At 33.9% G+C, this 26,438-nt stretch overlaps 1 protein-coding gene across 4 annotated transcripts in view; it reads left to right on the forward strand.

Moving 5' to 3' along the window:
- Positions 1-26,438, forward strand: part of BMP2K (BMP2 inducible kinase) — a 124,011-nt gene that overhangs the window by 56,496 nt on the left and 41,077 nt on the right. For all 4 annotated transcript variants that reach the window (XM_019932779.3, XM_019932780.3, XM_019932781.3 and 1 more), the window contains 6 exons: positions 1,568-1,673; positions 5,181-5,323; positions 7,887-8,008; positions 10,151-10,232; positions 14,039-14,171; positions 24,969-25,072. In XM_019932779.3, the coding sequence (XP_019788338.2) occupies positions 1,568-1,673; positions 5,181-5,323; positions 7,887-8,008; positions 10,151-10,232; positions 14,039-14,171; positions 24,969-25,072 (690 nt within the window). The remainder of the gene's footprint in view (positions 1-1,567; positions 1,674-5,180; positions 5,324-7,886; positions 8,009-10,150; positions 10,233-14,038; positions 14,172-24,968; positions 25,073-26,438) is intronic.

The raw sequence follows: 26,438 nt of genomic DNA on the forward strand, positions 1-26,438 counted from the left end.
CCTTTTTGTTTGAAGATAGACACATTTATACAGTATGACTTATCAGAATTCTGCTTTTATTATCCCTATTCCTTAGCTAGACTAGAGTTGATTAGGCTTTGAGACTTGCTGTTTTTCAGGTAAGGCTGTTAGTCAAAAGGGTGAAAAGATTTACTCCAAGATAATAGGGAATCTTAGACTAAGTTTTCTAACTTAAGCCCAGATATGGTATTGTACTGTAATTCTTCCTTTCAATAGATTTTGTATAATTTTGAGATATATAAAACATAGCATCAACCTCAGCAAAACTCAGATCCTATGCTTTTAAATAAACTATTTTGGGGAGGTGAGCAGTTGTCTTCAAACTGTTTTTTGATGACTAATCCTTCACTATTTATGTTTATTTATGAATTATTCACATGTTCAGCTGCTGTTAGCTAATATCTCAAATTATATTACACACTTAAAACTAGGTTTATTTTAATGATAGTGGATGTAAATTATTTTAAACAGTATTCTTGATAAGAGTTTTTAATTTACAGACAGACCTTATTTAGATCATTATGATTTTTAACCTTATAAATGTTGATGATTGTCAACCTTATAAATGTTAATGATTGTCTTGTACTAGGAGCAAAAGTGTCAGATTTGCCATTTTCTTCTTAGTTTCTTGTACTTGTAATATTAGTGTTATCTTTATGGTTTCTTTACAGAAATCCTTTTTAGCTACTTGTTTATTTTTTTAGGTTATTTAGTTAAAAGTACATACATTCATAAATTCAATTGACTAGGTGGACATAAATTGCAATATGTTGCAGACAAAACAAACAAGCGCGAGTGTAATTGTTCATAAATATTAGAGCTTAATTTCTTTATCTTTTTAAGATAAAAATAAGTAAAAGTTCTGGTATTTTATTCTTGAGTCCCAAAGGACTATCTTGTACACTCACTTCTGGAAACTTTTTTTTTTTTAATTTATTTATTTTTGGCTGCGTTGGGTCTTTGTTACTGTGTGAGGGCTTTTCTCTAGTTGCGGAGAGCGGCGGCTACTCTTCGTTGCAGTGCGCAGGCTTCTCATTGCGGCTGCTTCTCTTGTTGTGGAGCATGGGCTCTAGGCACGTGGGCTTCAGTAGTTATGGCACTTGGGCTCAGTAGTTGTGGCTTGCGGGCTCTAGAGATCAGGCTCAGTGGTTGTGGCACATGGGCTTTGTTGCTCTGCGATGTGTGGGATCTTCTTGGACCAGGGCTCGAACCCATGTCCCCGCATTGGCAGGCAGGTTGTTAACAGCTGTGCCACCAGGGAAGCCCTGGAAACTGTTACTTTTGAATGAACCATCTCTTTCTTCCCCATTGAATTGAAAATAAGTATTCATTAACTATTTGCTTGTTAGGAAATGACAGTCACATATAAATAAACTTTCCATTGAAACTGTAGAAACCTTTTTGAAATGTGTTGGATTCCATACTTACACCTAAATCTTACTTTTTGAAATTCTTTAACTATATTAATTTAGACTTCAAATCATTGTTAATGATAGACCTTTAAAATATGTTTGCCAGTTTTTAAAATTTTGTTTATTTTTTACAGAAAGAGCTGTCTGGTCACAAAAATATCGTGGGTTATTTGGACTGTACTGTTAATTCAGTTAGTGATAATGTATGGGAAGTGCTTATCTTAATGGAATATTGTCGAGGTAAGTATTTTTCTGTGGTTGTTTTTTGCTAAAAAAATTTGCCTATAAAAATGGGTTAGTAGGTGTCTTGGTTTCTCTTAGGGCAGCTGTCATCTAATTCTGGGCATTCATTGCAATCTCAGCTTTAATTATTTGCCTAAATAAGGAATGCTGTTAAAAAGTATTTAAAACCTACTCATAGTTGATGCAATGATGATGTGAGCATATGTTAATGGACAATTAGAAAAGTGCTGTTGGGTTTTAAACAGAAAATCTAAAACGTAAAGAACAGTCACCTTTCCTGATGCCTATACATTTCTTTTATAATCCAACCAAGAAGAGCATACTGTGTCCATATTAGTGTTGCAAGATTTTTTTCCAGCATGCTACCATGTTATCTTTGAACATATTAAATATAATAAATTTCAAGGATGCATTTTGATCTATAATTTTTATAAACTTATATTATGTGGTCTTTTGAAAACATCAGAAGATAGAAAACCACATTTTATTTGGATATAATGTGGTGTTTTCAAAGAAATATTTACTTGTATAGTATGCCTAAATTATTATAATAATAATTTTTAGTCCCTGAAAAGTTTTTTGTTTTTTTTTTTTTTTACTTTAATGGGTGTAATGGGGGCAATTAATCCATTTCCTGCAAACTTGCTTTCCCCCCTCCCTCATCAGACTGTATCTGACAGTTTGGATTCTAGGGAGCCCTGGTTTATATATAAATTCTCTTAAGACAGTTATGATTGTTAATTATGGTACCAGGAACTCTTGTCACTTCCTGAAGGTTGGAGGAGAAGGAGGTTGGTGATGATAATGGAGAAAACGTGGTCTCATTTACTCCAGTCTTGTAAGAAGGGGGACGGACAGAGGAAAATGAAATGAATCAATATTATAATATCTATTGTGATATGTTTGTAACTTATTTCCATATATAATGTAAAAAATTAGATATTTTCTTGATTGTTTTTCCTTATTTATATCTCATCTTCTCTACTGTAAAGCATTTGTGATCTCTTTAAGGAGACGATATTGATTTTCTTTACCCTACTTTCCTGAATTCTAGCATTTAAGGTGCCAATTCTTAGCTGTATGAGAGTTGACTAATAGCCCTTCGCTACTTGTAACTTTTCAAAAGTAATTGAATTGAGCATAATCATAACCCTGGATGAGTTTCATTGTCATCCAGAAGACACTTTAAAAGGGGAACTACATGAGCTTCAGTTTTTAGGCAAGTGAGTATTTGGGAGCCAATGGTGCAGTCTACTGCAGATAAAATTAAGTATCTTGTTAAAAAAAAGTCATATCAAAATTTAAATGGGATGGTATAGCATTTTTTTTTTTTTTTTTTTTTTGTGGTACGCGGGCCTCTCACTGCCGTGGCCTCTCCCGTTGTGGAGCACAGGCTCCGGACGCGCAGGCCCAGTGGCCCTGGCTCATGGGACCAGCCGCTCTGCGGCATGCAGGAGGATCCTTCTGGACCGGGGCATGAACCTGTGTCCCCTACATCGACAGGCGGACTCTCAACCACTGCGCCACCAGGGAAGCCCAGTATAGCATTTTAAATTAAGTATAATTGTAATCTCAGAGAGATGAAGATTGTTGAGGCTAGAAAAATGTTGACTTTTTAAATTTTAATAATGAAATCGGGCAGCATATAAAACTTCTTGTTTAGGAGATGATAACTGTGAAAAATATGTAAAGATTCGGGAGTTACATGCACCTTATCTTAAAAGACCTTCAGTATACATTGTTTCCTTTCTGAATCTGATTTTAAAATTTTTCATTAGAATAATTTTACTTTAATTTTCAGAAGACTTTGATTTTGAATAATGAAATTTTGTTTGTCTCTGCATTTGAAATGCAGCTCAAATAGAGCTTTTTAGCCTTTTTGGGGGACTGGATTTTGTGTTTCAAGCCCAAAGATCTCTGAAGGGAAGAAAGAAGATCGACTTTTGTTTAAAATTTATTCTACTCATTACAACATTGAAAGTGTGGAAAAGATAGAATGAGTTCAAGGTTATGATTTCTTATCTGTGAAAAGATATTTTAAGAATGTGAATGAACACCAAGAAAGCACTTTTCTTACTGTTTAATTTTTGGATAACATGAGTCAGGGCATCTGACAAACGAGGATGGAGGAAATTGCTGCCTAGTCAGGTGCCTCAATCTTATATGAGACACTTTGAACAAATTACAACCAAATGGACCTGAGTTTTCTGAAAGTTGAGGATTGATAGGCAAAATAATTTTTTTTCCCCCTGCTTTAAAGTTCTAAGAAAAAACACCTATTTCAGAAAATATATGAGAATGCTGTTTAGACAGTAATAATAGAAGGAACAGGTGTGTATGCACCTTCTTACAGATTACACAGTAGCAGACATTCATTTATTCAGACTTGTTACAGGAAAGTTTCAAGTTAACATAAGCTTGCCTTTTTAAATTTCCAAACTTGATTTCTGTTAGAATGCTGTGAATGAATCATGTATTTACTTGCATTGTTAAAATATAATAATAGTAAACTTTCTCTTAGTAATTAAGAATTGTCATTATTAGATTATCAATTATTGTAGTACATTGTAATATTTAATAATTCTCTCGTGGCTCATTGTTGTGGCTATTTGATTTTAGTAAGTTACTCTGCCCACTATCTCTTAACCTGGTTTAGAGCCTTAGCCCCTTAACCTATCTCTCTTTTTCCACTCTTGTGATTCCTCTATCCCCCAATCAAGGAGATCTTCTAAAAGGTCAGATCAGGAAGTTTCCTTGGTTCTCAAGATAAAAATCTCAAGATAAAATCTTGATTTGTTTGTCTTGTCAGCATCATCTGACTTTACTCTCTTCTCTGCTTTCTAGACCATACCCACAGTGGTTCTCTTTTAGTTATTCAAAATCATTAAGCTCTTTCCCAAACTAGAGGCCTTTGTATATGTCACTTGCTATCACTAGTGTGTTCTCCCAGATCTCTACCAGGTTAATTCCTGATTAACCTTCAGTCTCAACATAAATAATCACTTCCTTAGGCCTTCTCTGGCACTCTCTTCTCCCCATCCTCCTTCACTAATTTAAATTTGGGTTTTTCTCATATTATCCTTATTGTACGTAATTATGATAAATATTTGTGTGATTGTTTATCTCTGCCTTTAGACTATAAATTCCATGATAATAGAGACTTTATCTTTGTTCACCACTGTTTACCCGTGCTAACCGTTTCTTCAAATCTGTGATGCCATCAGTTACAAGGTACACTCTGAATTTGGAGATGTTAAAATATGGCCAATAGCATTAGCAGAACGTCACTTATTTTACGATGTTTTCACTTCAGAGATGTAAAATGTGAAAAAAAATGTATGTCATTAAATCAACACAATATGGTATAATAAGCATCCTTACATGAAAATTACAAAAAAAGCCAATTCTCCATTACCTGAGACCATAGACATTTCTTAATCTCTTTGTTTGTGGTAGTCTTCATTTATTAAAAATATGTCTTCTCAAAATTACTTTTTTGGTTAGCTGGGCAGGTAGTGAATCAGATGAATAAGAAGCTGCAGACAGGTTTTACAGAACCAGAAGTGTTACAGATATTCTGTGATACCTGTGAAGCTGTTGCAAGGTTGCATCAGTGTAAGACTCCAATAATTCACCGGGATCTGAAGGTATGAACTTTAGTCTACGTATGGATTAATGCCTTTTAAACTTTGGAGTTAAAAATGTTCTTGGATTGTCTTCATATAAACCAGTTTTTATTACTAGCACTGAGATTGGTCTCTCTGTCCCCAGCTACATTCCCTGAGGCCATAAAAGACTGACTATAGAATTGAAATTGTGCTTTTCATGACCCTGAGGGTTGCTAGCACTACTGTAGAGGTAGATTTTGTGCTCCCTACTTTGCTTCTGTTTTACAGAGCAGGCTTCTTTAAAAGGTTTCATATGAACAAAAATATGAACATCACTGACACAGGTTAGATATCCCTCCACACTATTCTTCCCAGTTCAGCACTCCTCCTATTTCTTATAATTCATTTTAAGCATCAGGGTGTTTTCCAGAGATATTGGAGGTGACCGTAAATGGGTCTCTTTACTCATTTATTTATAATTTACTGTAGTTTTAGATAATTTACTATAATTTGGTGGTGATTGCCACTCAAAGGTCACTTTGTCTTACATTTTCATGGAATCTGACCTCTTGTATATGGTACCCACTTGTTAAATTGGAAAAAGTGCCCAAAGGGGATTGAACATTCCTGGTATCATATTGCTTGAGCTATCATTACACATATTGTTTAGAAGCATAGGGGTCCTCTTTGATACCTACAAACACTAAGATTACAAAAATTCCTCTTCCTGAAATGCTTTATGCCCAGATATCCCATGGCTAATCTTTCCCCCACTTCAAATCTGCTCAGATTCACTTTCTCAGTGAGTCCTGTCCTTGCACCACCTTATTTATAATTACAACCTAACCTTGCCATACTCTACTTGTTCTGCCTTTTATTATCACTTGTCACTTTCTCGGATACTATAAAATTTGCTTATGTATTATGTCTGTTGGTTATTTTCTGTCCTCTCCCACTACACTGTAAGCTTCCTGTGGGCAGGGATTTTTCTCTTTCGTACTGATGTATCCAAGCATTTAGAACAGTGCCTGGCACATAGCAGGGTCTCAATAAATATTTAATGAATGAATGAATCCCAATTCTGATTATACAATTCTGATTATACTTATTATACTTATATACTTTGTATACTTATACAAAGTATACAAAGTATACAAAGTATACTTTGTATACTTACTATACAAAATTTATGAAAAGTGATAATAAAATGCTCTTAAGATACAAGAGAATAGAAGATGTCACTTAGAATATAGGTTGTTAACCATGAAAGCATCATCCAGGGAAACCTGTGCTGAAAGGATACAAGTCAAGGCAAGATTGAAATACTTGACTACAGACCTCTGTCCCTTAAGTTTGATAACCAGTATAGTTCATTTCAGTTCTCTTGAATATGCAGCTTTTACATTTTCCCCAATAATTTGGTCTGACTTTTTTGCACTGTTATAGCTCATTAACTTCTTAAATGTAAAGGTGATGTTTTCAGCTGAGTCCTCTTGATTTTAAAACAAAAAAGACATTGAACTGCATAATTTTATATAGACCATATTTCATATACTTAGTTCTTTTTACATGTGTAAATTTATGCAATCCTGTTTGTTTTAAGTAAGTTTCTTTTTTTTAAGTAGATTTCTTATATAAATATTTTGTGCAAATATTGAATACTTTTAAAAGTAGAGTAAAATGAAATATAGAAGAAAAATTGTAAAGAAACTGTAATGTGAGTATTTTGGTAGAGTGGAGAGAAATTAAATTACTCATTTAAAACTGTATCATAAAAATAAAAAATATTGTGTAAAAATGTTAATAATAGTATCATTTATTGTGTGCTTACCTTATTTCAGTCACTATTCTAAGCCCTTTACATGTTTTAATTCTTTCAGTTTTTACAACAGTCCCCTGTAATAGATATTATTATTTTCCCCATTTTATAGATAAGGAGACTAAAGCACAAGAGTGGTTAAGCAAGTTGTCCAAGGGTACATATGCTAATAAGTAGCAGAGCTGGGCTGTGAACCCACATTCTCCTGTTTTAGAAACTGTGCGCATAATTTCATTTAAGTTACTACAACTCTGATCTCTAAGTTAAGGCATAAAGTAAAATCTGTGTTTTTCAGTGTAGTATTTTAGATAAAAATGGAATTAGGAGTCAATCAAAGGTAGAATTGTAATGTTTTTTGTTACCTTTCTATAGGTAAGCTAAGTGTCAGAAAAGGAGAAAAATGGAGGCATAGTATAGACTCTGACTGCTACTAGTTCTTCTCTTCCATAGAAGCAGTTTTTGAGAGGACTTAGGGTTCCTTGGCCCTTAGCAGAAATCATCCTGGGATGGGAGAAGCACTTTTCTGTTCTTAGTGAGAGAAGCAGTAGATAAAGTAAAGTATATTTTTGTTCTGAATCATTTGTCCTTGCTCACAATTTGAGGTATCCTCTCTCTCTCTCTCTCTCTTTCTTTCACTCTCTGTCTCTCTCTGTCTCTGTCTCTCTGTCTCTGTCTCTGTCTCTCTCTATATATTATATATCAGTGTTTAACTGTGTAAAAACATTGTTATAAAAATATAATTTTCACCTTGAAAATACTGTTAATTGCTTTTCTTTTCTGAAGGTGGAAAATATTTTGTTGAATGATGGTGGAAACTATGTACTTTGTGACTTTGGCAGTGCCACAAATAAATTTCTTAATCCTCAGAAAGATGGAGTTAATATAGTAGAAGAAGAAATTAAAAAGTAAGTGTTATCTTTATTGTGTTTTGTCTCATGGGAATTTTAGTTAACTTGAGTCTGTGACCAGCTCTGCTAATATAAATTTTAGGTATTCCATTAATAGATTTCTTGAAGATATTTCTGAGCCATAGACATTGATTAGTTTATGTCTCATCTAGTTCAATAGGAAATACATTTTATGATGGAAACAAAAGTTTCATCTGCATTGTAAACAAATTTATCAAGAAGTTTGTTAAATAAGCTATAGTAATTAGTGGAATCATTAAAGGGGGTTTGAAGTTATTGCTGAATTCAGTTAAACATCTTTGTTTTTATTGATACTGAGGATTTGTGCTTGTTAGGAAAAAATTAAGTTATTTGAAAACATTAAACTTTTACTTCATATTTAATGTTAAGAAGATTGACCTAGTAATGCATTGAAAACTATGTGGAAAACTTGTTACTTTATAATATTGTATTGGAAAACTTTCTGGTAGAAATGTAACTCGTATCTGCCTTACGTTTTCTTAATCTTGTACTTTCCATGGTTGCTAGAGTACTATTAGAAGGACCTTTCCCTGACTTCTGTTTTCTAGTTTTAGAAAATAGTACTGCTTGTAAATCTTAGGTTATCTTAATAAAATGATACAGAATGCAGAAAGATCTGTCAGAATAGAAATTTCTAAGTAGCTGCCTTTTCTAAGTTGCTTTTCTTCACTTCCTTACAAATTCTCAGTTGTTTAAGGCTGCCTGGGAGCTTTCGTTTGAACTGCAACATATATTTTGAGATAGCTCAAGTAGAGCTGATCTTACTCTGGACCATTTGTATAAAACTATGGTTTTCTAGACTTACATATTTCTACTCAGGAAACAGCCTATGATGATTATGTTAGATTCCATAAAAACAAACTCCTTAGTAAACATATAAATGTCCTGAAGAAACAGAACAATGAATTATTGAATTAGCTTCTTGTGGATATATGCATATACATATAATTTTAAAAGATTGGGTTGTGATGTATAATGACAGCTGCAGAATTCTGCTCAAGCATCTTTGACTTGCTGGAAGTTTCATTTCTTGCTGTTAAGATCTGAAGTATAGTTAAGGTTCAGCAGAATTGTACACTAGTGATGAATGTAATAAGCTCATGGGTTCTTGTGCTTTGTGGCTCAGTTGAGTTAATGATCTAACCATTTATTCAGTTAACAGGTAATTATTCAGGGCCTACAATGTAGTGGACACTGTTGTTGGTATACAGTATAGCAGTGAACAAAAAAAAAAAAAGTCCCGTCCTCATGTAGTTTATATTCTGGTTTCTTAGATCACTCCTCTGTAGTAGTATCATCAGAATGTATCACCCAGTCAGGGTAATTTGGAAAAAGTAACATGGTAGAATATTGAGCTTTAAGATAATTCATGTAAAATAAAACATAAAAACACTGAAAATGAATCTTAAATTATGCCATACTATAGGAATTCCTTTGATATTCTAATAATTTCTGCACTACTTTATTCTGTTCATTGAGTACTACTTTATTCTGTTCATAATGGATTTGGAGTTTTTATACTGGTAAATATTTATTCACAGTATCTTAATTCCAGATTGCTTATGCTGACAGTTTTAGAACTGTACTTAATTAGTATAAGTAATGATAGTTAATTATGGCAACGAGATTACTCTTAAAACAACAATTATAAAAACAAACCTAAAGGAGATTTACTACCATGTGCAAGGAATTATGTTAGAGTCCATAAAAACAAGCTGCTTAATAAACATAGAAATTAATTTTTTGAGAGGGTGGAAGCTTTACTTTTAAATTAATAGACTAAAATATTTTGATAAGGATATTTTCATAGTCAAATTGTATTATTTCCTATAAGAAATTCAAGGAAAACTATATTTCCCATACATCACCTTTATTTAAAATTTTTCTATTAAAAATTGTTTTTATCATTATAGATGCAATTGCACTTGTTGAATAAAAATGTGTATAGATGCTTTGTATTGTTTAATCCTTGATGGACTTTTAATGAGCTTTTAAAATAGTATTATTTCTTGATAATGTTATCGAACCTAAAAGTTTTTCGTAGTATTTTATGTAGAAACAATGTAGTATCTGTCTTTTTTTTTATATCTCCACTCCATTTTACTTATTTACTGCCAGGTATACAACTCTGTCATACAGAGCCCCTGAAATGATCAACCTTTATGGAGGGAAACCTATCACCACCAAGGCTGATATCTGGGTAAGGCCAAGAAAGGCTGACATTTTCACTAACCAAATTAACAAAATCTGATTATTTTCCCCCTGTCCTCCGCAAGGTATTTCCTAATAAGTAGCAGAGAGTGGTGGACAGTAAAGCTTCTTCTTCAGAAGAAAAATATTAGCACATATTACCTTCTTGATCCTGAGATGGAAAGCTTAGGTATAAAAAGGCAAATAAAGGATTTCCATATAATGTAACTTTTTATCACAGTATTTTTTAGAATTTAAATTATATGTGACTGTTAACAATTTTTTTTGATTTGAGTGCAATTTTGGTTGATCACAGTATGGAAAAGCTAGACCTAATTCTTACGTAATATTGTTGATAATTTTCTGGAGTATTTTAGGATCTTTTTAGTGGAAACTAACGAGTAAAACTTTTTAAAAATTATAAACATACCATTGACTAACCTGTATATATTTAGGTTCTTTATCATTTAGCATCTATATCTGGATTGAATTATTGAGATATATCATGTTTCTATAGAGTTGAACTTTATGTTAGAGTGCCCGCACTTCTTTAGAACTTATTTCAGAAGTAAAATATGTTTGGGCTATATTTAATAAACTAGCAGGAAATTCTATTTTAGATGTGAACTCATTTAAATTTATCACGTATTTAGCCACATCTACCACTAGTGGCTATGTTAGGGATGGAGGAAAAATACTCCTTTGGAAGTAGTTCTAGAATTTCCAAGAAAAGTCATATTTACTTTGTTTTAAAACGTAATGTTTAGAAAGTAGTCGAGTGTAACGTGTGAACCCAAATGAATATCTTCTTGGTGCCCCTCTCCTGGCCTTCTCTTATAGGGGTTGGGATACCAGATATTTTTGCAAGATAATAATAAAAAAAAGAGTATCTATGATTGGTTTTCCTTTGTCTACATAATATACACTCTTTGACCGGTGGTTCTTAAATCTCGTGGTAGTTGACTTTTTAACCATATACATAATTTAATCAAACCATGAATAGGTTTGATTTAGGTAATTTGATACTGCTTACAGATCACCAGCTTGTGTGACTCAAATTCCGTTGCTCTTCTCAGCGTTAACATTTGACTCATTAAATGGTTTATAGTAAATGGCTTGCAGTATAATGTAGAAAGCAAATTCAGCTGGATCTTAATTTATAAAATGAAAGTATTAATTAGAGGAGGTGATTGTGGAAGTCTTTCCTGGCCTAATTTTGTGACTGATGTTGAAATCCACATTACCTAAAAGCGTATTTCAACAGCAGAGGAAACAACAGACATTATAGCTTGACTGCTGTTTTGAAATCATCAAGGGTTGATTAAAAAAAAAAAAAAGTCTCTAAGAACTTGATTGCAGCCCAATATCTTAACAAAAAGGAGGGAATCTTTTTTTGTTGTTTTCATTTTTCACCAGGCTTCGAATGCATGCCAGGCAGCATACTAAATTGTCAGTGATAAGTTTAAAATTTATACCATTTACAGGTTAGTATATGGGACAGTATTTCTATAATGGATAACTTGGTATAGCTGTGGGATGACAAATAGATACTCAAAGATAAAAAAAAAGCCAGAAAAGTAATCAGAAAACAGAATCTGTGTTTATATGCTTGACAGAGTTTTAATTTCCGTGATGCCATTTTAATGCTTGTCTTAGCTCAGATGAAATGCTACACGTCTTAGGTGTGAATTCAAGAATATCCAGAAAAAAAATATTGCTGATTCAGAGGGTTATGATATTGAGGTTAAAGTATTCATTTAGCATATATATTTTGGGAAAAAAATTTTTGTTTTGAAGTTTTCATTGTAGGTTATTTTTATCCTGAGAACTAGGATGCTGATTTTATTGACCAGTAGGAAATTCAGTGACAGATGCTTCATGTTACCTTTTAACGAGGAAAATTAAAGACGGTGATACTCAGCCTTCAAAATAAGGTCATTCGTTCCCTCCTGTTTCTTCAACAGTTCTCATTGTATCAAATGGATAAAGAGGGAAATGCCTTTGGTGTGAAAAAAAATTAGGACACCTCACTGTGCTCACACTCTGTAAAGCAAGAGTGTTTTAGATTTATGTTTTTTAAGTACACTGGCATTGCTATCTAAAACTGTTATCTGGGAACTCCCACAACAAAAGATACGTTATTAAAGGTTTGATTGACAAGATAAAACTGGCTAAAATGCAGATCTTGTTGGCCTAACTATCATTTGGGCAGAAGAAATGTGTAATTTAATGCAGATATTACACAATAAATAATATACTTTTTAGTGCTTTTAAGGAAGGCTTACGCTCAATCTGTTGCATAAAAGCTGAAAATATCTTCCTTATAGAAAAAAAGCATTGTAAATTTTTTTAAAGCCACATTGAACTGGTTATTTCTATTCAGAATCTTAATACTTTTGTTAGTCATATGGTAAATAATCTAGTAATGTTTTTGTACTAATATATTGAAATTTCTAGAGTATTTAAACTTTTTTCATTGGAAGACTGTTATAGTATTGAAAATAATGTGTTGTAAGTTAATATTGTTGAACTCAGAAAGGTATTTCTGTATACTGTGATCTTCATAGTAGTTATAAAGCTAGTGTATTTGTTAATTGGGTTTGCTAAGTTGCTGCGTGGAGAAAATCCAACGAAGGAAAGCTGATTTGCTAATTTTTAGATAGGCCAAATTTCAGTCATTGCTGATGTAATTGTATAGTTACTACTGGGTAATTTTATGTAATCAATTTAGAATTAGAATCACCCCTTACACTCATAAGGCTTATAGGTGACACTCCCTGTGACAGCATAATGATTTATTGAGCAGAAAATCACATTTTATTACTGTGTCTCAGGTGTGAGCTGTTGGCAGTTTAGCTAAAAATTTCCTGTGCTACTTTTCCAGATGCAATTTGTGTTTTAGGGTGTTTTGTCTTCATTGTCAGCAAGTAGATTTATTGGTGCTATGATGTCTGTGAATCCATGCAAGTGAAGCAGACAGAGCCCTTCCTTTTTGAATTTTATATAGATTACCCAGGTGCAAATATGACTAGCTTAATATAGAATTAAAGTTGTAGGATTATATATAGAAGTAGAGAACGAATTTTTATATTATGTGCTCAGTGAATAATATATTATGAAATAATGACGTGCTCAGTGAAATCAGTGAAAATCAGGGAATAATCAGTATTGATGGTTGTATGCTAAGTTTAACTGTGCTGGTTAACTCGTACTTGGAATTTTAAAACAGATATTATAGTGAATTTTTAAAGAATTCTGCTCGGAGGAGCCTTGTGCTTACATCGTTGGTTGTTATATGCTAGTTATGTAGTAGCATATGTGTATTATGTATATGTATATGTAATATATGTTATGTATTATGTATACATAAATATATGTATATGTAATATATGTTATGTATTATGTATACAAAAATATATGTGTATGTAATATATGTTATGTATTATGTATACATAAATATATATTTTCCTTGTGAAAGAAATAAAAGTGTAATTTTTCTCCTGAAGGGAACCAGCCACTTATAATTTTAGTTATATCATTCATGATCTAGAGTTCCATGATAACATTAATTCAGCCAGTTAGCCACAGATGTGATAGAAAAATATGGTAATGATGCAGTTAAATGCCTTTTTAAAAATTAAGTGCATTAATTTGTTTAAGTTGTAATTTGTGAAAAGATTGATCCAGTATAGAAACATTAGGCTTTTATTTTTTTTAATAACATATTTAGTTCTTGGTTTGTGGCTACTTTTTTTTTGTCTTGTGGTTAAGTTGATACTTGAGCTCTGATGATATTCATGCTTCTTTGTTTTACAGGCCCTGGGATGTTTGCTGTATAAACTTTGTTTCTTCACTCTTCCTTTTGGTGAGAGTCAGGTTGCTATCTGTGATGGCAGCTTCACCATCCCAGACAATTCCCGTTACTCCCATAACATACATTGTTTAATAAGTAAGTACTTGGAAAATTTATTAAAAAAATTATAAGATAACCGTACTTAGGGCCTGCTGTTTCCATTCCTTTACCTAAACCTAGTCTTTTAATTTCATGTATTATAATTTTATGAAACTATAGTCAAGAAATACATTGAAAAAGATGTTTATAAGACTTCTATAGGAATGAAAGCAGATTAATTAATGATTAGTACATGGATATTTTTAAGCTCTAGATAAGGTTTTATAAAACATAGAGATTATATAATTAAGGAAACTGGAATTTCTGGAAAAACTTACAGCGTAACATTTAATTATTCAGTCTGAACTTTTGAAATCCAAATATCCAGACCTGTTGCTTCTTTAGATCACAGTATTGCCAATCTTAGATAGTAGTTTATTTGGCCACTCTTTTTAATATTCCTTATTGATTATAAAATTAGAAAGCAACCTAAGTGTATGTCAGAAGGAGAAATCCTGTGGGCCTTTGATTCCAAAAGAATACCTCAGTTTTCATTACAGCCTCTTTTAAGAATTTTTTCTTCCTTTTTGACAGGTACTGTAATTTAATATTTTATATACGCACATGGTACAATTTTCTGAAAAAGATGATTTGGGGGAGGAGGAGGATCATCAGATATAAAATATGTTAGGAAGTTGCAGTATTTAAACAGCACTGCCCTGCACTGTTTCGATTAAAGTGTTTCTAGCATTTCTACTCTGTTTTTTTCCATTTTAAACATCCTCTGTCATAGCCTCCAGCCACTGAGATCAGTGCAGTAGAAAAGAGGGTCAATGTAAATATATTTGAGGTTGTGTATAATAAAGATAGCAGTTCAACTCAGTGGGGAAAAACAGATGGAAATACAAAACTTTATTATCCACTTGTGGATGAAAAATCAGACTGGATCTCTACTTCAAACATTATGCTAAAATTTCAGATAAATCAAAGACTTAAATGCAAAAAATAAAACATAAATGTACTTGAAGAAAATAGGTCTGAATTTATTTATAACACTGGAGTAGATAATGTGTAAACTAGGCTTTTAATCTCAGGAAATAGAAAAGATGAATCCATTGACATATAAATTTAAACCATTAAAAATTCCCCCAAACCATGAACCCAAGCATAAAGTCAAATGGTAAACTGGAAAAAAAATTTATTACACACTTGACAATTGGCTAACTTTTGTAATTTATGTTACACATTTGACAATTGGCTAACTCATGTAACTCAAAAAGAAAAGGGCAAACACTCCAGAAGAAAAATAATCAAAAGAAAATGGAGGATAGGGAGGGTGGGAGGGAGGGAGACACAAGAGGGAAGAGACATGGGAACATATGTATATGTATAACTGATTCACTTTGTTATAAAGCAGAAACTAACACACCATTGTAAAGCAATTATACTCCAATAAAGATGTAAAAAAAAAAAAAGAACCTTACATTCTAGAGCAAGGGTCAGCAAACTTTTTCTGTAAAAGGCCAGACAGTCAGTAAATAGCTAAGCTTTGCAGACCATAGAGTCTCTGTTACAATGACTCAACTCTGCTGTTTTACTGAAAGCAGTCACAGACAATATGTAAATGAATGAGTGTGGTCATGTTCCAATGAAACTTTAATTACAAGAACAGGCAGCAGGAAGAGTGTAGGGTCTAATAGGCCATCAAAAGGACCATGGCTTTAATTATGAGATGAGGGGGCCACTGAGCTCTTTGGGTAGAAGAGTAACATTATTTTTGTGAAAAAGCATCATTATTAAAAAGGATCATTTCAGCTACTATGTGAAGAGTAGTCAGTAGAGGGGTAAGGAGGCAAGAAGATGGGAAAGGTATAAGCTCAGCGAGACGTTCAGAAGTTACTCCAAGAAAACAAGAGTGAGATGAATTTGTCTTGCACCAGGATAGTAGCAGTGATGGGGGCAAGATGTCGTCTAATTCTGATTATATTTACAAGATATAGTCATCATGATTTGCTAGTGGATTGGATGGGAGGGTGAAAGAGGAAGAGAGGCAAGGATGACTCCAAGGTTTTATGACCTGAGTGAGGAGAAGAATGGAGGTGCCTTTACCGTGATTGGGAAATACATGTGGGACGAGCCAGTTTTGGAAGGAAAATCAGTTTAGTTTTGGACATATTAAGCTCAAGGTGACCATTATATACTAAAGTGGAGATATTAAACAGGCTATCAGTTATATGACTCTGGAGTTCAGGAAAGAAGTTGTGGTTGATATAAATTTAGGTCTTAAGTTAGATAGTACTTAAAACCATGAGACAGGAAGAGGTCACCTTAAGTGCACGTATATAAACAAAAGAAGTTTATAATACAAACCCTGAGTTACTCCAATATTTGGAGGAACCAACAAAGGACACTCAGAAGTAGCAGAAAGAGAGGAAGAAAACCTAAAGAGAGTGGTATCCCCAAAACTAAGTGAAACCAGGCTTTAAGAACAACTGCTTCAAATACTAACAATAGGTCAAGTAAAACGAGGACTGAAAGCTGACCACTGGATCAACAACAGAGAAGTCATCAGTGACTCTTAACAAGAACTGTTTCAATGAAGTGCTGGGGACCAAAGTCTAAGTGGAATGAGTTCAAAAGAGAATATAAATTTCAGAGTCGAGTCATTAAGTATGCACGACTCTTTCCTATAGGAGGATGTGGTGCCAAAGGAGTTTGTTTGTTTAGATGGGAGATTTTATAGCATGTTTGTTTGCTGATAGGAACTTACTGTATTCCAAAATGACTAACTATATAGTTACACTATGGATTAAAATCACAGCCCTGAACTATCACACAATGTTATCCTGAGAAAGATAAAAAAAAAAAAAAGAAAAGAAAACGGAGCCTAAAAGGATATCTAGCTTTACTTTGCAAACTTATTTAAAGCATGATCTTTTTGTTTCTTTAATGTGGATTTGCTCATACATGTTGGAAATCAGAGAATTATGTCAGTTGAACACAAAAATTACATTGCTTCACGTGGAATGCTTTTCCTAGGCGAGGGGAGGCAGGGCAGCGGTGGGGGAGCTGGCGTTATAACTTGTAGGGGAAGGAAGTCGCCCTGAGCTTGGCTGCTGGACTGCCAGCTTGTAGACTTTCCACTACAACTGGAGAACATTAATAAGAATGCTTGTACCTGAGGTTTTCTTCCCAGAGAGGTCTACCTCTCAGCTTTTGTGTGACTCTCTACCAATGGATGGCCTCCTGACTAGCACACTCGCTGGCTCGGAACTGCACTTTTATCTTATTGGTTGAGAACCTCCTAGTCTTATTTTGATGTGTTTTTATGTCCTCGTGGCAGCCTTCAGCCAAATTAAGCTACCTGCCTGGTCAGCCCAAGTTACCTTCCCAGATACCAGTTAATGTTTTTGTCAGTGTTCTGGTGACAGAGCTGTATAGTTTTTTTTTTTCAGTGGTTTGTCCCAGCTCTCTTTTCCTCATTAGCCCTGTTATTTTTAGCCTGCCATTTTGCAGAATGTGAATTTTTTTTAGAGCGCAAACATACTTTAGAGTATATTTGAATAAACTTCATACCCATAAGCTGCTCTGTCTTATCCAGTTGCTTTCTTCCTTCATTGTCCAAAAATTAGGGCATCAAAAGCATGGAAAAAACTCATTAATTGGAATGCTCAAAAAATAGATTGAGGAATTTACTTTGGCAGTTGAGTGTTCTGGCTAATTGAAGTTTAACCTTTTGTTGAAGCCCTTGTTGTAAATCATTGTATCTGTGGCACTGTTTTGTTGTTAAGTATAATGCTTTAATCACAACTGGACTGAGGATTCTATTGAGGATCTTGCAGTGTCTTCGCAACTCAGTATTCTCATTGGACAAAACTGTATGAGAGGCTGGACAGTATATACCCTGATTCATGATTTAATTTGCTTATAGTGATGAAATCTTATTTTTTTTTGATAGCTACAAGAAATTTCTGGTTTATTTGCACAGCTATAAATGAGAGATTTTCAACATTTCATTCAGAATGCAACAGTGTAGATTCTAAGAGATCCAGTCGTTTCCAATCTTCCCTCTTGCCACAGCCAGTTTATATCTCAGGTTTACAAGTCCTGCTTAAACTTCAGACACAGGCTCCAGTACACTAACTCTGCAACCTAGGATTAGGTTCTCATTTGAGTAGACTGATAAATCACATACCAGCTACAGCTCCTACAGCCTGTAGGGATGGGATGGGATTCTGTTTCACATGTGAGGCTTCTTTCTATTTGAGATCTTATTTTCTTGTGTTAGGTTTGTTTGTTTTCCTTCTCTATGTATGTGTGTATGGGTATGTGTGTTTGTGTATAGTAGGAAGGTAGAAAAGCTAAACACTGCAGATAATTTTAGGATCTAATTGGACTCTAGTTCATTGATGCTTTACTGGGCATCATATGCTTGCTTTATTTTTCAATAAATGTACAGATTTTAGTTTTTATCAGTGTTAGTATAAATTTGGCCATGTATTAATTTCTTTGAACTGGTTTCTCAGAGCTAGGCAGAAATAAAAAAACAAGGTTGAATAAAATAAAAGCACTCAAGTAAATGTTGGTATTTTATCTCCCATCAAAGGGCTTTTGTGGACTTTACTTTTTAAATATTGTCTTGAGTAGTAAAAGCTTAATAACAAAGTAGGGATTTTTTAAAACCCGAACATACTTATCTATAATGCAGTGGTTTTTAGAAAACATTTAGATTCTTTGCAATTTTATTTTATTTATTTATTTATTTTGCGGTATATGGGCCTCTCACTGTTGTGGCCTCTCCTGCTGCGGAGCACAGCCACTCCCCGGCATGTGGGATCCTCCCGGACCGGGGCACGAACCCATGTCCCCTGCATCGGCAGGCGGACTCCCAACCACTGCGCCACCAGGGAAGCCCTGCAATTTTATTTTTTACGTTTTTCACATGTGACCATGCCTGTTTCTCACTATCCTATTTAGGTTCCTCTGTCTGCTTTTATAATAAACTAATTGGTGATTTACATTGCTTTCAAGTAAATTCTACCTTCAGAAACAAGAAACTACCTAGCTGTGCTCATAGTTTTTGAAAGTGAAGCTTTTTATTGCCAACTGTCTATTCATACAATGTAGTTGCCCCACATTTATTTATAAGATAAAACATTTAAAAAATATATCTTCTTAGTATGAATAGATTTACTAATGCTGTTTACATCTATTTTATATGATTCAAGATTTTTGAAAATGAAATAGCCATGCTTAATCTTTGTTAAAACTGTATGGTTTGTGGTTATATAAGTATTTGAATATACTTTTGATTATCACCAGTTTGGTCAAGGGTAGTTATTATTATATAGTAATATTTAATATATTAATGATAATAATTGTTAATTATATTAACTACTGTCCACAAAGCTCAGTTTATTAACTTTCTGCAGACTTTACTTCTTAAAAGTAGCAATTATTTAGAATTTTCCTTCTTAGCTTCTGTTAACTTTTCCAGTAGACAAGTAATGGAGATGGATTGCAGGCGGCAATGAGGAGAGAATCACTTTGCATTTTTGGATCTAAGAGTTGAAAAGAACTTAGAGAATATTTAGAGGAGAATGAGAAGCATAACTAACGGGATTACTGAATAGTTTTGATGAGTGAACAGAAGGCTGGTTGCTTCACCTTTCTTTTAGCTTCTGTTATGGTAGTTAAGGAAGTACATTGTGGAGATTAAGAGCAATTCGGCCTCCGGAGCCAAATGGCCTAGGCTTGCATCTGCTCTGTCACCTATTTGGTACAGGATACGGGGCAGCTCCATTTATTTCAGTTTGATTTCTAAAATGAGCATATTAAATGACCTACCTCTTAAGGTTATTGTGAAAATTAAATGAATTATGAGAAGTGCTTCTTAGTATGTGTGAGTACTCAGAAAGAGATGGCCTTTAATACTACTATCATTATTACTACTATAGCTCCCACTACCACTACTACTGACGTCATTATAATTCTTCCTGAGCTAACCTAATTTTTGATTTTCTGGGTGAGGGTCAGGGCATCTGCTGTCAGATACTAAGTAGGATGTACTTTCCCTGCAGAGATTTCTTTGGATGCTTTGAAGCCAAACTTGGTTTTTCAGGTTAAGGTTGGATATCAAACGTTTACCATAATTTATCATATATTCCAGAATATACTGTTAAATGTAACTACTAAGATTAATTTTCTTAACTCTTAACTTTGTGCATGAAATAGTGATATATAATATATAATGAACCAGTCTGTTCTCTGTATCTGTCTTTTTTTTTTTTTTAAGTGAGATCATATGGTATTTGTTGTCTGTCTGACCAATTTCACTTAGCATAATGCCCTCACGTTCATTCATGTTGTTGCAGATGGCAAGATTTCCTTCTCTTTTTTTAGTGACTGAGTAATATTTCCATGGTGTGTGTGTGTGTGTGTGTGTGTGTGTGTGTGTGTATGCCTCTCATTTTCTTTATCCATTCATCCATTGATGGATACTTAGGTTGCTTCCATATCTTGGCTTTTGTAAATAATGCTGCAGTGAACACGGGGGAGCAGATATCTTTTTGAGTTAGTGTTTTTGTTTCCTTCAGATACATACTCAGAAGGAGAATTGATGGATTATATGGTACTCTATTTTCAACTTTTTGAAAGACCTCTGTACTGTTTACCACAGTAGCTGTACCAATTTACATTCCCACCAGCATTGCACAAGGGTTCCCTTTTTTCCACATTCTACCAACACTTGTTATTTCTTGTTGTTTTGATAATAAATACATTTATTTTAATACCTGTTTTCTGTGGGAAACCAGGAACTTGCTTATTTAGATACACTTAAAATTCATTATGGAAGTTAAAAAATACATATAAATATAGGCAGAACAGTGCAGTGGTTTATCATGTACCTGCCACCCAGCTTCAGTGATTATCAACTCATGGCCAATCTTGCTTCATTTATGCTCTTCACCCACTGTCTTCCTATATATTTTTTTGTTGAAAAAAATCTCAGACATTTTAATGTACCTTTGAAAAGAAATCAGAGATTAAGATAGGGTTTCCTTGAAGGTTTTCAGTCATTGGCTCTGGGTTACCATTTGGGGAGATGTAAAGAGAGGGCTGTGATCAATAACTTTTAGGAACAGCTACCAGGGCTATCCCAAATATACTATCCTGGCATATTTATAGTGCCATTAGTCTTTACATTATGATTGAACACATTTATTTAATTAGCTGCTAAATTTGGTTTCATTTCAACAGTCCATAGAATAAGGTTTGTAGAACATCTTTGCCTAACATGTAAGTTTCTATAATACTTTCCATAGGTCAACAGACAAAAATAACAAGTTAATGCTTGAAGTATTTATGATTGCAAAATTAGAGTGGGTATTTCTCTTTTCAGGTAAATTACTATAAGTGTAATAGCTGGAAGTCTGTGGGAGAGAAAAAGTGTCTTGTGGAAGGAAAAAATATTAACAAATTTTAAGCAGGAACATTCTTTTGAGACCTCTGTCCAAAGTATTTTCCTGTTAAATTTGTTGAGCTGTTAGATTAGAGATGCTGGTTTAACTTTTACTTAGGACCCAGTATGGATCCATCATTTTAGGTAACTTGAATGGAAACTACTTCATTTAATTTTTGGTGTGCGTCCTCGATGTAACCGTAGGGTTAACTTGGCCACTGCTGTGCTGCAGCAGCCACTGCTCCTTTAGCTGCTCTTTTTGCTAGAATATGCATGGATGGTGTACTTTCCTTTGCAAAATTAGAATAAGCATAATTAATTCAGTTGCCTTCGGCAAGTGATTTTTATCAGATAGTCTGATACATCAGTTGGAAATACTGTGGTGGTTTAGTCATATAGTACCTTCAGTGCTGAGACTGTTTTGTGTTCTTAGGTTGAGTTAGTGATATTTGTGTCAATAGAAAGAGTCACACAAGTAAGAGGAGCAGAGAAATATCCTTACATTTCTATTATGGCTTACTTTTTAAAGGTCGATTTTATATTTACAGTAGAATCAAGGTTAATGGGAATGGTCTTGTGCTGACTCACATGATCATATTAAGTTGGGTAAACAAGGGTGTATTCTAGCTTCTCTGTCTTTTTTAAAAAACTTAATTACTAGGGGGCTTCCCTGGTGGCGCAGTGGTTGAGAGTCCGCCTGCCGATGCAGGGGACACGGGTTCGTGCCCCGGTCCGGGAAGATCCCACATGCTGCGGAGCAGCTGGGCCCGTGAGCCATGGCCGCTGAGCCTGCGCGTCTGGAGCCTGTGCTCCGCAACGGGAGAGGCCACAACAGTGAGAGGCCCGCGTACCGCAAAAAAACAAAAGCAAAAACAAAACTTAATTACTTGATTCACTTTTGGATGAATTAGACACATGTATTCCTTAATCCACTCCTTCTCCTCAGGAGCATATTTCTATAGATGAAATGGTTTTATTGTCATGAAGTAGGAGTTAATAAAACACTAGACTTGAGGTTTAATTATTGTGAGAGAAAATGACTTTGGATCAACTACTTAAAAATTGAAATTGTCATTTTTGGTAGATATGCTCCAGTGTTTAGCTGGATTAGAACTGAAACCTCTACACTCCAGATTACATCATTCAGTAATCTAGGAGTACATTTTGCAATCCATTCTTTTGGAGAGTTTGAAAAATTACATTATTAAGTGCTTTAACAGTGCCTTATTGAGATTTTTTTCTTTTTTTTTAAATGGCTGATAACCTTCAATATAAAAATATTCAGAGATAAAAATGTAACCATGGTCTACTGTGGGTTTCAGCCTCTTTATACTTTGAATTTAGAACCAAATTAGAGATGGGGCACAGGATCTCATTAGATAAAATGACAAAGCAGATTGCAGAAGGGACTCTGAAGCCAAATGGGCCTATTAATGCATATACAACCCCCAAATATACTCTCACAGAGTCATAGACAATGTTGGAAAACCATGGACTGCTTCCACAGAAGTAGGCCACTTGGCAAAACATGGTTCTGTAGAGAACATACATGTCCTGAGAATAAACTGTTGAAAGAAAGAGCAACAGAGATGGACACGTGTAGGTGCCTATTTCTTTTCTTCTAGTCTAAATTAGACAAATCACTGTCTTTCCCTTGGCGAGGACTGTATTATACTAATAGAGAGAGGTCACTAGCACAGTGGTTTTCAAACCGCTTGATGGTGATCCATGGTAAAAAATACATTTTACATATACATACACATAAAACAAGTTTCTTGAAACATTGCTTATACTTACAGTAATGCACTCTAATGTTTTCTATTCTACTTTACTAAAACAAATGCTAGTCATGACCTTTTAGGCTGATTTTATGTCACATAAATGGTATCAGTACAGTTCGGCAAGCAGAAGTGCCTCCAGAAGATGTATTCCCACATGGAAACATGAGCCAGGGGAGTTAGAGGTCCTTTTGTTTGCTTATGAGATGTTATCAGTTCTACCCACATTGGTAAAAGTCTGTTTAAATTTATCCCCATATCATGTACTGTTGTTACTTTTAAAACATGTAATATCTGTTGGTATCAAGATAAAATATAACTTTGGAGGATGAAATAAACCTTGTAGATTTTTCAGATCTTTTCTGGATTTGAATGAAGTTGAATATGCATTAATAAATATTAGACTTAAATGTTCTGAGTTATTTCTAACAATGGTGATACAATAGTAAAATATCAATTTTGTAAGTGATATCTGTTAGCCTTTTTAAATAAATAAAATCAAGTGATATGCAGAATATAATAAAACCGAGTCCAGAATCTCCCAAATAAATTTTTGTATGTGCTTAGTGTCACTTGCCAAACAACCATGTTTTTAGCAAATAAATTTATCATGCTGTTGGAGATGTATTACACATTGTTTGTTCAAATATTACTTAAGTTTGAAAGGTAGATTTAATTCATTTTGATTTATAATTTTAATTTAGCTGTTTATATACCTTGATATCTCTGTACATAATTTTGTTAGTACATTTTAGAATATTATCTAATTAACGCTGTAAATTTTACATTGCAGATAGGTTTAAAAATTATTTGAATAAGATGAGAACTTAGAGTTAATCAATGAAGCAGCGTTAGAATATGAAGACTGCTTTAACAAAATATGGATTTTTTACATATGTAATTGAGTATAAATGTCAGCCTTCTTGTGAAATTGTAAATTAACAAGTAGTTCAAGAAATTGACAAGTGGTAGTGGTCATTTTGGTTAGAAAAAAGGTCAGGCCTTCCAAGCAATGCTGTAGGGTTGGTGTGAAATCTGTTCATAATAGAACCACGAAATTATGCTTGTACTTCTGAACATGATGTGGATAGCATGTTGAAATACAGAACTATGATGAATATTGCTATCATCAGCGTGGGAAGAAAGCATGTTTTAGGAAAATTATAGTGCCAACCCTCTACTACTTTGTTAAACAGACTATAATGCATACAAATTCAGTCTTCTCTTAAATGATTTAGGAGCACTTAAAAATTAGTAGAGGTATTTTAGATAATAGTGAAAATAAGGACCCCTACTACAGCCCTGGAACTTTTTTGGATAATTCCCCAGTGTTCACTAAACTTACTTTTTCTTTTGCGTTAGGGTCCCAGAAAAATACTCATATTTGTCGTTCATACTTTCAGTACAGAACTGTTCTAGGACTGGTTTGTCTTTAGTTTGGGATATTGTATAAAATAGCAATTCTAATGTTTTCTATATACGTTAACAAAGTTTGGTGGAATCATCACTGCTCTTAGAATGGAAATATATATATATTTATTTTATCCTTTTAATGTACCCCTAATTGCTTCCGTGTTCAATGAAACGTCTTAACATTTTGATCTATTCTTGCAGGGTTCATGCTTGAACCAGATCCAGAACGTAGACCCGATATATTTCAAGTGTCATATTTTGCATTTAAATTTGCCAAAAAGGATTGTCCAGTCTCCAACATCAATGTAAGTAGTTTTGCAAGTAGGATATGAATTTAAAACACATTTTATCTGTGTGGATATATATACTTTCAGAGTTACTTGTTTCAAGACAAGTGGTCTCATGGTATGTTTGTGATTAGTATTTTTGATACAAAGCTACAGTTGCCAAACTATGTACTGTGGTGCTCTGGGGAGCTACAGTGGATTGAGGGCACTGCAGGATGTTTTGCATGTTTGAGGGAAACACAGTGACCTCTGTCTGATACAGCACAAACTACTATTATTAAGTTGTTTGGGCCTAACTGTTGAAAAAACAGGACTCTTAGATTTTTGGGGAGCAGGGTGGGGCCGGGTGTCATGAAAAATTACTGAGACACTAAGCACCCTAAAGTTTGGTTACCTTTGGCATAAAGAGCATAGGCGTTGTAAATGCAGAGAACTGGGTTCAATTCTGTCTTTATCAGTGACTGATTTTGTATATTTTGGGGAGTTACTTAATAGTTTGTTACTTTTTCTGTAAAACAGGGATAGTAATTATGAGGATTAGAAATAATAAATGTAAAACCCAGTGTCTAGTGCAGGGAAGCTGAGTTGGTAATAGCTATTACCATGCAAAGGCTTTGAATTGTATCTGGTGTCTGCATACTTAACTACATCAGATTAACGGTATATGGCGAGTCTGCTAATTTTAATAAAAGTCTAGAATCATCAGTGATTTTTAAGCTGTTCTCAACATTGTGAAGATCATTCTGGCCTGACTTGTTTTATAGGCTTCCTTTGTGTATAACTTAATCCACCCCACTGAGAAAAAAGAAGGAATTTGGTACCTTTTCCTTTTTGTTTTTTGAAGTTTTTACTATGTCAATATAATATATTCTTGGTTGAAGCTGAAAGTCATTACTAACATTCTTGTAATGAAAGTAGCTTTATTTGACATTTGCCTGGATTTTTAGCTTTTCACTCAGCAAACATTTATTGAGTACTTACTATAAGCCAAACATTATAGAGGATAAACAAATGAGTGAAGCCTCTCCTCTTGTTTTCTAGACTTGACAAGCAGTGTCATGAAAATTACCTGCAGTATGTAAAACAACACGGTGTTCATGTGCTTGGTGTTTTGCTTCTTCTTCCAAAGAGTGTGAAATAGTCATTGATTTACAAGTGTAATATAATCCTTTATACCCAAGATTTACCCATTTGTAAAGTGGATATAATGATGTTGTTCTGTTTATTTTCCAAGGGTTTCTGTGGAACACAAATATGAAAGTGACATTTGTTTAACATGCACTGATATTTGCAAATATATGTGAACAATTTTGTGGAACACAAATATGAAAATGACATTTGTATAACATGCACTGATATTTGCAAATATATGTGAACAATTTAT

The sequence above is a fragment of the Tursiops truncatus genome, chromosome 5 (genome assembly GCF_011762595.2).
Source record: "Tursiops truncatus isolate mTurTru1 chromosome 5, mTurTru1.mat.Y, whole genome shotgun sequence".
NCBI lineage: Eukaryota > Metazoa > Chordata > Mammalia > Artiodactyla > Delphinidae > Tursiops > Tursiops truncatus.